This window comes from Emys orbicularis, chromosome 2 (genome assembly GCF_028017835.1).
Source record: "Emys orbicularis isolate rEmyOrb1 chromosome 2, rEmyOrb1.hap1, whole genome shotgun sequence".
NCBI lineage: Eukaryota > Metazoa > Chordata > Testudines > Emydidae > Emys > Emys orbicularis.
Genome location: NC_088684.1, coordinates 67,053,456 through 67,065,681, shown reverse-complemented (window position 1 = coordinate 67,065,681; position 12,226 = coordinate 67,053,456). Strand labels below are relative to the sequence as shown.

The 12,226-nt window shown below is 42.2% G+C and overlaps 1 protein-coding gene across 1 annotated transcript in view; it reads left to right on the top strand.

Moving 5' to 3' along the window:
- Positions 1–12,226, top strand: part of UBXN2B (UBX domain protein 2B) — a 30,648-nt gene that overhangs the window by 16,420 nt on the left and 2,002 nt on the right. Inside the window, exon 7 of the mRNA XM_065399463.1 lies at positions 1,633–1,770. Within this exon, the coding sequence (XP_065255535.1) occupies positions 1,633–1,770 (138 nt within the window). The remainder of the gene's footprint in view (positions 1–1,632; positions 1,771–12,226) is intronic.

The following is a 12,226-nucleotide window of genomic DNA, read 5'->3' as shown; positions in this document are numbered from 1 at the left end:
TGTATTTGTACAGCACCTAGCACAGTGGGGCGATGTTACTAATTGAGGGCCCTGGGTACTACTGCAATATAATAATCAAATCAGTTGATTATTTCTCAAGGCGTTTTTCCTCACCTGAATTGGATTATGATCCCTGTTAAGGACTGTGATTGATAGGCAAAAAAAATATATTGCATTAGAGCAGGGGTGGGGAACCTCCGGCCCACAAGCCAGATTCAGCCCGCTACTTAATTTAATCCAGCCCGTAGCAAATCTCCATGCCGTGGGCCAGAAACCCTGAGCCTCGGCGCCCTCTCCTCCCACCCACCCCCACAGATCCCGGGTGGAGTGGCGATCAGGGAAGTTCCACATGCTGCCCCCAGCACCAGCTCCACAACTCCCATTGGCTGGGAACCGTAGCCAATGGGAGCTGTGGGCGCGGCACCTGCGGGCATGGGCAGCATGCTCTGTGCAGAGCCCCCGGCCACCCCTCCACCTAGGGGCCACATATGCCGGCCGCTTCCAGGAGCAGCGTGGGGCCAGGGCCTGCAGGGAGCCTGCCTTGGCCCCACTGCACAGCCGACCAGGAGCCGCCTCAGGTAAGTGCCACCCGGTCAGAGCCCGCACCCCAAGCCCCCTGCCACACCTTAACTCCCTCCCAGACCCCGCACCCCAACCCCCAGGTCTCAGCATCCTCCTGCACCCAAACTCTCCCAGAGCCTGCACCCCTACCCGCACCCCAACCCCCGACCCAGTTCAAAACCCCCCTTCCTGCACCCTAACTCCCTCTCAGACCCCACGTGCACCCCCCTTCCCCTGCCCTGAGCCCCCTCCTGCACCCCAAACTCCTCATCCCCAGCCCCACCCCAGAGCCTGCATCCCCAGCCAGAACCCTCACCCCCTCCCGCACCCCAACCCCCTGTCCCAGCCCAGAGCCCACTGCTGCACCCTGAACCTCTCATTTCTGGCCCCACCCCAGAGAGTAGGGGAAGCCCCAAGCCTCCACGCCCCCTTACCCTCCCCCCCCGGTGGGGCTGTGTGTGGTCCGTGACTGATTTTTTTTCTGTGGGTCAGTGGCCCCTGATAGAAAAAAGGTTCCCCGCCCCTGCATTGGAGATTACTTGAGAAAACTTTAAAAATGTTTGATTAGTGAAAAATTATAATATAATATTATCATTCTAGCAACTATTTTTAGACATTATTTCTAAATTCTGTTCCTCTTGATTATTTTTTAAATTCTCAACCAAAATATTAAAAATATCTAAGTATGGGCAATATTCCATCTCACTTTTTTTTAACACAGAACTCCCCAGTAACTTCATCTGTTTGAACATCATTTGCAAAATGTGGCTATTAAGATTGTATACTCATTCATTGTATCAGTGCACCCTAGATTTCAACTTGTGACTTAATAATGAACTACATTTATACATCCATTAGTCTTTATTTTTAACTCTAGCTTCTAGAAGAAGTAGGCGCAATTGGATTCCTCTGCATTTTGATACAGATAGGGCACTAGTTTCCACTCTTTATTAAAATATTGTTTAGGCTCTTGTAGGATCCATACTGAAATGTTTTACTGTACTGTAATTGGGAATTTCTACTGTGTACTTTAAGGAGACAGCTAAAATGGTTTATTTTTTTGCATTTAAGAGAGATTCCTTTGGAACTTCAACGGTTGGTGCATGGTGGCCAAGTTAACTTGGATATGGAAGACCACCAAGAACAGGAATATGAAAAGCCTAGACTGAAATTCAAAGCTTTCAGTGGAGAAGGACAAAAGCTTGGAAGGTAAAAATAAATTTAACAAATGAATGTTCTCTTCTGTCATGTGCATGTGTAATTTGCAATTGAAGAGAAGAGTAGGGCTCAGGATGGCTGGAAAAGATGCATTTTATTTTTGTAATGTTTTCTATGATGCTATTTGAAATAGTGCTTTCAGACACTGATTTTAATTGAGTCATCAGAGACTTCTGGAGAAGTAACTCAGTGCACTTTCCACTTAACAGTAATTAATACCAGAAGTGTTTACTGATCAGTCTTGGTCAGAGAATGTAGTGAAAACAAATACTTTTATTCATCCAAAATATCACAAGTCAAATATGTCAAAACTTAAGAGTTAGAAGATCCCAGAATTAAGGTTGCCTTTGCAATGTAATTCTGTCCCATTGTGTGCATGCCTTATTTTACAGTCTTCAAGGCTGCAGAGTGTGTTTTGGGGGTCAGGTTCAAAATCTGAAACTGATGTCCCCATCCAAATAAAAAAAAAATTACCATGGAAATGGAAGAGGATGGGGGAGAGGGGTCAGCGAGGCCCCAGGCCTGTGTGGTTGCTGCCTTCCCCACAGGAAGGGATGCTCTTCTCTGCATGTAGCCAGTCTTGCCTCTCTCTGAACTCTAGCCCTGCCACTAGCGGGAGTGGTATCCCTGACCTTACTCCTTCCTCTGGGCTCTCAGCATGGTAGGGCGCCTCAAGCCTGGCATGATGATGCCAACAACGGTGACTGTGGGTTCTGGGCCTGGCTGAGATGGGCAATTCGCTCCCTGCATTATTGATGGCAGGCATCAAACCTGAGTGGCATTGCAATCCCGTTCACCATGTTGCAACACCTCTTCACTCAAATTTGGCTTGGCCGTCCCTTTGTCATTTTGTGGGCCCTCTCAAACAGGGGCCCTGGGGCAAACTGCCCCTTCCCCTTCCCCCTCCTCCCATCTCTGGCAGCCCTGCTTAATTACATAATCACATACTCATTTTTGGATAAATTGGTCAAATGTAGGGTTTTTTTTCATGGGAACAGCAGAAGCTGCATCCTCAAAACCAGGGTGATACCCCTGCCAAATTTCAAGTCCCTGCTTCAAAGCATGGAGTTTCCATAGTTATAAGATATTTTTTTTAACACTGGCAAAACAACATATTTTACCCTTATCTTTATTCTCAGATGTGGCTCAACCATTTTTGCTAAAATTTTACAAAAAATTCAGCCTGAAGTGGACACCCAGCATAGAACATTTCAGCCTGAATGCTTAACATTTGGCTAAGTTTTATAGGTTTCAGAGTAGCAGCCTAAAAACAAGATCTTATAATGGATAGGGTGACCATATTTCCCAAAGGGAAAACAGGACACCACATGGGGCTTGCCTGAGCCCCGCTGCCCGGGGTTGACAGCCGGAGCGTCTCTCCCCCTCTCCCATGTGGGGCTTGCCCTAGCCTTTCCCTCCCAGGGTAGGGCTGACAGACCTAGCCCCGCCACCCAGGGCTGGGGCTGAAGCCTGAGCCCCACTGCCCAGGTTTGACATAGCGAGCCTTCCACCACCACTCCACACAACCCTCCCCACCCCCCCATGTGGGGCTCACCCCAGCCTTTTCCCCCTCCCCCCAACACAGGACTGAGAACCCTAGCCCCACCACCCAGGGCTGGGGCTGACAGCCCAAGGTCTGACATCTGATGTCGTCACTCCCTCTGCTCACCCCCCAAAATCTTTTCCTCCGCTTTGGCAAAACTGCATTTGTCCCATTTGCTTTTGTGACAAATGCACACTTTTGCCAAAAATGTCAGGACATCCTGGATAGGGCTTAAAAAGGGGACTGTCCCAGCCAAAACGGGATATATGGTCACCCTAATAATGAACATTTTGGGGCAACATTAACAAAGGGTGGTGCTATCAGTTCCGCCTATAATCATTGGGAAAAAATATAAGCAATATGTTAAGATTATTCTATTCAGATTTAAACTTGCTGCTTTATTACTGTTTCTAGAGTATGATGAAGTGGAATTTGACATTCATAGTGGAATGTCATTCCAATCTGCCAGATCAGTTTACCTAGACACTTGATAAATTAATTTATACATAGACCTGTCCTTCCGTTTATTAAGGAAATGTGGCTGATTAAAAGTAATGGATTGATTGCCATGCAGATTGAAGCCCTTCTTTTATTGTCTGAATGAGTAGAATGCTGGGAGCCGCAGTATAGGATTCCCCATGCCATCTTGCCAATATGCCTCAACCCTGATCTTGAAGGACTACAGTTTATACATTAAAAAAAAAAAAAAAGAACAAGGAGTACTTGTGGCACCTTAGAGACTAACAAATTGATTTGGGCATAAGCTTTCGTGGGCTAAAACCCACTTCATCAGGTGCATGCAGTGGAAAATACAGTAGGAAGATTCTATATATATATATATATAGAGAGAGAGAGAGAGAGAGAGAGAACACATGAAAAAATGGGGGTTGCCATACCAACTATAACGAGACAGCCCACCTTAATTGATTAATCAGCAGCAGGAGGAAAAAAACTTTTGTAGTGATAATCAGGATGACCTATTTGAAACCGTTGACAAGAAGGTGTGAGTAACAGAAGGGGGAAAATTAGCATGGGAAAATAGTTTTTAGTTTGTGTAATGACCCATCCACTCCCAGTCTTTATTCAAGCTTAATTTAATGGTGTCCAGTTTGCAAATTAATTCCAGTTCTTCAGTTTCTCGTTTGTCTGTTTCTGAAGTTTTTTTGTTGAAGAATTGCGACTTTTAGGTCTGTAATTGAGCGTTCAGGGAGGTTGAAGTGTGCTCTGACGGGTTTTTGAATGTTATAATTCTTGACATCTGATTTGTGTCCATTTATTCTTTTACGTAGAGACTATCCAGTTTGGCCAATATACATGGCAGAGGGGCATTGCTGGCACATGATGGCATATATTACATTCGTAGATGTGCAGGTGAACGAGCCCCTGATGGTGTGGCTGATGTGATTAGGTCCTATGATGGTGTCCCTTGAATAGATATGTGGACAGAGTTGGCAATGGGCTTTGTTGCAAGGATAGGTTCCTGGGTTAGTGTTTTTGTTGTGTGGTGTGTGGTTGCTGGTGAGTATTTGCTTCAGGTTGCGGGGCTGTCTGTAAGCGAGGACTGGCCTGTCTCCCAAGATCTGTGAGAATGAGGGATCGTCCTTCAGGATAGGTTGTAGATCCTTGATGATGCGCTGGAGAGGTTTTAGTTGGGGGCTGAAGGTGACGGCTAGTGACGTTCTGTTACTTTCTTCGTTGGGCCTGCCCTGTAGTAGGTGACTTCTGGGTATTCTTCCTGCTCTGTCAATTTGTTTCTTCACTTCAGCAGGTAGGTATTGTAATTTTAAGAAAGCTTGATAGAAATCTTGTAGGTGTTTGTCTCTGTCTGAGGGGTTGGAGCAAATGTGGTTGTATCTTAGAGCTTGACTGTAGACAATGGATCGTGTGATGTGGTCTGGATGAAAGCTGGAGGCATGTAGGTAAGTATAGCAGTCAGTAGGTTTTCGGTATAGGGTGGTATTTATATGACCATCGCTTATTAGCACTATAGTGTCCACGAAGTGGATCTCTTGTGTGGACTGGTCCAGGCTGAGGTTGATGGTGGGATGGAAATTGTTGAAGTCATGGTGGAATTCCTCAAGGGCTTCTTTTCCATGGGTCCAGATGATGAAGATGTCATCAATGTAGCGCAAGTAGAGTAGGGGCGTTAGGGGATGAGAGCTGAGGAAGCGTTGTTCTAAGTCCGCCATAAAAATGTTGTCATACTGTGGGGCAATGTGGGTACCCATAGGAGTGTCGCTGACTTGAAGGTATATATTGTCCCCAAATGTGAAATAGTTCTGGGTGAGAACAAAGTCCTTCACACTTAAGTCTTGATCATTGTTAATCCCTTGCTGTCTCACGTGAAACTGCCAAAAACTTCGCCTACTTTGTTGGAGATTTTAAGGAAGGCACCAGTTCAATAGGAATTTGACTGAGACCACTAATTCATTCAACCTTATAGCTGTCAGTATTTGGTCTGTATTTGATCCAATGATCAGTATAAATAGCAAACTGTATATTCCATTACTAATTCCCTGAGCCATCCAACCGCCATCCTTCTCTGTCATTTTCTGCTTTTAGCCATGAACATTTTCATAGTCTGATACTTGACCAAGTTCCTGATGGGATTTCTGTATGGCAGCAATTAAAGCACCTATTGGCTGAAATGCCAGTGGCAGAAATATTGTGATATAATATATGAACTGGTAACACCTTTGATTATAAGACTCCCAGCTACATTATTGACAGGTCTAGTATCCTTAAACAGAAGAGAGATTCATTTGAGAATCCCGCTTGATTTATTTGACACAAAATGAATATGAACAATAAATTGCATGATGTTAAAACCTTAATTCCAATGAAATTCTGGTGAGAACTTCAAATGCTGCCACACAAAGCTGAAGTACATAGATAATAGTAGTTGAAACATAAGCAATAACGTTAAAGAATCTGACATCTGCCTTTGAATTGCTTAGTCTGGTATCTGGGGGCAAGAATATGTGGATTATAAAATTCTAAACAGTTACATAATAGTGCAACTGCAAAATATGTTCTAGTGACTGAGCATCTGAGATGTGACAGCCAGCTTGCATCCCTAATCAGACTTGAGATATTATAACTCTTTAGACAAGGCTCTAAAAAACTGTTCAAGGTAACTCAGCAAGAGTAAGCAGCAACAAATATACTTGTAACATTCTGTCATCAAGCTTTTATGTAACACAGATTCATAGGCTCCAGAGCAACCTTATAGACGTACTCAATAATGCCTGGCAGTTGAATAGTAAACACCTCAACTGCTTGATGCTCACCATGTTCTATAATGTGTGTTCATTTTGTCAGCAAGGCAATTCTGATGCCTTTTTGGAAATAGCTTAATTCATTTTTAACTATGTTAAAATAGATCTTATTACAGTATAAAATAAATATATAACACATCTAAGATCACATAAGCAGATTTGTTTAATTACAACAGGCAATAGCTACATGTTGTTGTTGATTCAAAACTCCTCTTCAGTTTCTCACTCGCCAAGTCTTCCTTCTTTGCACTTAACTGACATATTCAAATGAATTTGCTGAAAAACCTTTCATTTGCAGGTAAGGTATGTGGGATGTAAGTGTCAAAAGCGGGTTTCATTAATTGCATGAGTTTTTGATTTGGAGCTTTCAATATAAGCCAGTGGTGGGCAACCTGCGGCCCACGGTCAGGGTAATCCGCTGGCGGGCCGCCCAGACAGTTTGTTTACATTTGTACGGCCATCTGCAGCTCCCAGTGGCTGCGGTTCGCCATTCCCGGCCGATGGGAGCTGCGAGAATCGGCAGCCAGCACGTTCCTGCGGCCCACACCACTTCCCGCAGCTCCCATTGGCCAGAAATGGCAAACTGCTGCGGGCGGCTGTGCAAATGTAAACAAACTGTCTTGTGGCCCACCTGCGGATTACCCTGACGGGCCGCAGGTTGCCCACCACTGGTATAAGCTATAATCCATGTCTGATTACTGACAAATTTGAGTAATGTTATCTCTCGCTTTCTCTGTCCCCAGCATCTTTGCACATGTCATGCCACTCAAATATCTTAAACCAGAATGATTTTTCTTCCATTTTAGAAAATACTTTCATAATTTTCATCAAGACTGTCTCAAGCTCTGTGTTTTACCAGCTGTTGGCACCAGAAAGATATTTTTATTCTTCCAAGAATTTCAGATCTGTTTTCCTCCTGCATTGCATCCCCAGTTCTCCTAGCTTCCACTACTTGTTAAGGATTATGGGCCAAATTTATCATGTTGTAACCACGTTGACTTAAATGGAGTTCAATTTTGGACTCAGGTTTTATTCGATCTTGATCAGAAAAAATACACCTCTACCCCGATATAACACTGTCCTCGGGAGCCAAAAAATCTTACCGCGTTATAGGTGAAACCGCGTTATATCGAACTTGCTTTGATCCGCCGGAGTGCGCAGCCCCGCCCCCCCGGAGCACTGCTTTACCGCGTTATATCTGAATTTGTATTATATCGGGTCGCGTTATATCTGGGTAGAGGTGTATCTGTAGATAGAAGGGGAAAATTACCTAACGCTTAACGCTCTTCATCACTTCCTAATCCCTGCTACTTCCTTTAGTACCAAATTATAGCTGGTCCTGTGCTAGAGGAGGAGAGGGAACCTCTTTGCAGTGCACCACTTTCTTCCCAAGGCAGGTGAATCTTTCAAGAGAAATAAATGGACCTGCAGTGTGGTGTTAGAAAAGCTACTTGTACTTTGGTCTCTAAAGACCACAGAACCTACACTAAATAATGTGTTGTTTATATATGGTTCAACACATTTTATTAGGCAGTAATATATAGCAGGAATCTCTATTGTGCATGCACAGTCCATTCCATCATCTTAGTACTGAAGCATGAGTGGAGGAAGAGGTGTGCTAGAGGTGATCTAATTAAACCTCCAGGAAATATTCCAGTATAAACACCTATTTCTACATTACAGATTTCCTTAAAATGCTGTCAAGTGAAATTTTTGTATATTGTCAATGGGTAAATTAAGTTAAGTTTGAAGGGAATTGGGTGGGTACTTCTTAAAATTAGACAAGTATAAAATTATTACTTGGGTTAGCTATAGAATCATAGACATGTAGGACTGGAAGGGACCTGTGCTGAGGCAGAACCAATTATACCAAACGGGTGTTTGTCTAACCTGTTAAAAACCTCCAATGATGGGGATTCCACAACCTGTGTCAGTAACCTATTCCAGTACTTAACTATCCTTCTAATTAGCTTTTCATAATATCTAACCTAAAATCTGCTGCAAGGGAGATAAGTCTGTTACTTCTTGTTCTACCTTCAGTGGACCTGGAGAACAGTTGATCACCATGCTCTTTATAACGGCCCTTAACATATTTGACGACTGTTTTCAGGTCCCATCCCCCCTCAGTCTTTGTTTCTCAAGACTAAACAGTCCCAGTTTTATTAACCTTTCCTCATAGGTCCAGTTTTCTAAACCTTTTATCATTTTTGTTGCTCTCCTCTGGACTCTCTCTCTATTTTGCCCACATCTCTGCTAAAGTGAGGCCCCCAGAACTGGATACAGTACTCCAGCTGAGACCTCACCCGTGCTGAGTAGAGCAGGAGAATTACCTCCCATGTCTTACACATGACATTCCTGTTAACACACCCCAGAATGATATTAGCTTTTTTCACAACTGCATCACATTGTTGACTCATTCAGTTTGTGATCCAGTATAACCCCCAGATCCTTTTCAGCAGTACTAATGCCATGCCAGTTATTCCCCATTCTGTATATGTGCATTTGATTTTTCCTTCCTAAGTGTAGTGCTTTGCACTTGTCTTTATTGAATTTCATCTTGGTGATTTCAGACCATTCTCCAATTTGTCAAGGTCATTTTTAATTCTAATCCTGTCCTCCAAAGTGCAAGCAGCCACTCCCAGCTTGGAGTTACCTGCAAATTTTGTAAGCATACTCTCAAGTCATTAATAAAAATATTGACTAGTACTGGACCCATCATAAATCCCTGTGGACCACACTAGATATGTCCCTCCAGTTTGAGAGTAAACCACTGATAACTACTCCTTCAATACAGTGTTTCAATCAGTTTTGCATCCACCTTATGGTAATTTCATCTAGACTACATTTTCCTTTTTGCTTTTGAGAACGTCACGTGGGACTGTGTCAAAAGCCTTACTAAAATCAAGATATATTACATCTACTGCTTTTCCCCTGTCCATTTGTCTAGTAACCCTATCTAGGGAGGAAATGAGGTTGGTTTGGTATGATTTGTTCTTGACAATTGGCTATTTCTTATAACCCTATTATCCTGTACATGCTTACAAATCGATTGTTTAATAATTTGTTCCAGTATCTTTCCAGGTATTGAAGTTAGGCTGACTGGTCTATAATTCCCCAGGTTGTCTTTGTTCCCCTTTTTAAAGATAGGTACTATATTTACCCTTGTTCAGTCCTCTGGGACCTCACTGATCCTCCATGAGTTCTCAAAAATAATCACTAATGGTTCTGAGATTGCTTCAGCTAGTTCCTAAGGTGAATTTCATCAGGCCCTGCTTACTTGAATATATCTAGCATATCTAAATATTTTTTAACCTGTTCTTTCCCTATTTTAGCTTGTGTTCCTTCCCCTTGTAGTTAATATTGTTTGAAGTATCTTATCACAATTTACCTTTAATGAAGACTGAAGCAAACTATGCATTAAACACCTCAGCCTTCTTGTTGTCATCCATTAGCTCTCCTTTCCTGCTAAGTAGAGGGCATAGTACATATATGTTATGTATGTGGAAGTGGTTTCCATGTGATACATTTCAGAACTATTTTATAAATTTGTTTAACCTGTGTCTTTGCTCCCCTCACTTATCTTCCATCTCCCTGGACTTAATCTTATATCACAAACCCTTACTCAGCTTTAAATAGCTTTTATTTTTTTAAAATATTAACCTTCCAGCCAAATGATTTCTCTTTCTTTCCTGCAAAATTACACCTGCCCAAGCCCTGGAGAGGCAAGATTTAGTCCTAGGCCAGTAACAACTTTTCTCTCCATAAAAAATGTGATCTTTCAGCCCTGCAGAGTTAGAAGCAGAAGTTTTATATCATTGGAAAGGAGAAACTATCAGTTTCTAGCATTCTTCCTGCCCTTGAAAATCTACTTTAGGTCACTGTCAGATGGTCTGTGGCTTATGATCTTTGGCTTCCTCTGACCCCTTTACACTGTGGACTCATTGTAACAAAGGAATTTGGCTTTCCAGATGGAGGGATATGAAAGGGCCTTACAAGGCCAAATTCTTAACTTGTGTAAATCTGCATAGTTCTGTTGATTTTTAACAGTGATGCCAGTTGACACAAGCTGAGAATCTGGATCATTATGTTTAAAATCGCATGCACAATGTATCACATTGTGATATAAAAGTTTTCTCAACGCTGGACGACATGCATGTTTTAGAACTCATGGCTTAACCTCTTCTGAGCAATATGCCCATGCCAAACTCATGCGGATAAAACCTTTCGTACCACACCATCATGTATTCCCTACATATTTTGTGCATGTGTGTGTGTGTGTGTGTAGATACACATATTATATATAAGTAGTAGTATACTCCACATTAGAAAAAATGATTTTATGCTGTCCTTAGATTTTTTTTTTTTTATGTTCTAATGATGTTAGTTTCCAGTCTTACAAAATTTGCATCTCATCACTCAAGGATGTATAAATAGCTCTTAATTTCTACTACAAAACAGTTTAGTTTGTAGTATGCAAATTTACATTTCTTCATATGTTTAGTGCCTTTTTAAAAAATCATGGAATTTCTCAAGCACTAAATGGATGGGTTGCACACATGAAGAAAATGTGCTGCTAAGGGCCAGTTGAATTCAGATTTGGCCATTTGCATTTACAAACATTTTGATGGCATTTGCAAACTGATTAATTATGCATGGAAATTGGGCACACAATTGCATTGTTTGTTTTTCTGCATGTAGTTGTATGTACTTCCGATTTTGTGCCCCCTAAGGTCTTAACTCCATAAACAGTGGGAAAAGGTAATCTAATAGATACAAAATTCATTAGAGAGTATGTGATTAAAAGGCTAACTTGTTTGTCACACAGTGGTCATTTTCCCAAGTTTTCTTTAACGAAGCATCATTTTTAAACTTTTAAGTATAACCATATTGCTGAATAATATTTACATTATTACATTTACAATGGGGGGAGGGATAGCTCAGTGGTTTGAGCGTTGGCCTGCTAAAACCCAGGGCTGTGAGTTCAATCCTTGAGGGGGCCACTTAGGGATCTGGGGCAAAAATCAGTACTTGGTCCTGCTAGTGAAGGCAGGGGGCTGGACTCGATGACCTTTCAGGGTCCCTTCCAGTTCTATGAGATAGGTATATCTCCACATAAATTAAATGGGGCATGATTCCTTACTCCAAATGAGTATGCAATGCAACTTAGCCAAACCTAGAATATGAGGCTAGGGAAAGAGGAATCTGTACTAAAAACAAATAAAAATGTAGGTGATGTAAGTCACATAAATGTTTAAATTATATACAGACTTATATGACTAAAAGGGAAGAAGTAGAAAGCAGATAAATTTGGCATTAGTGCATTCATTAAAGCACAGCTGCTAGGTGTGTGAAAAATAGTCCAAGCTGTAAACATTACAGTTTCTGAAAGCTTTTTTTCTTTTTCATGTTATCTACTCCACCCTTCTCTATCATGAGATTATAGCACTCTCAGATTCAGATCCTGGCCAGGATGCAATCTCCAACGCAAAATCAAACCCTAGACTACACCTAACCAGAGTCAAAACACTTCCCTTCACCATCTTTACAATAGATTTACCAATCCCTATACTAATCCGCATTCTTGTGCGTAAAATGCCAAATTCAGAGGTGATTTAAATGGTGGTGT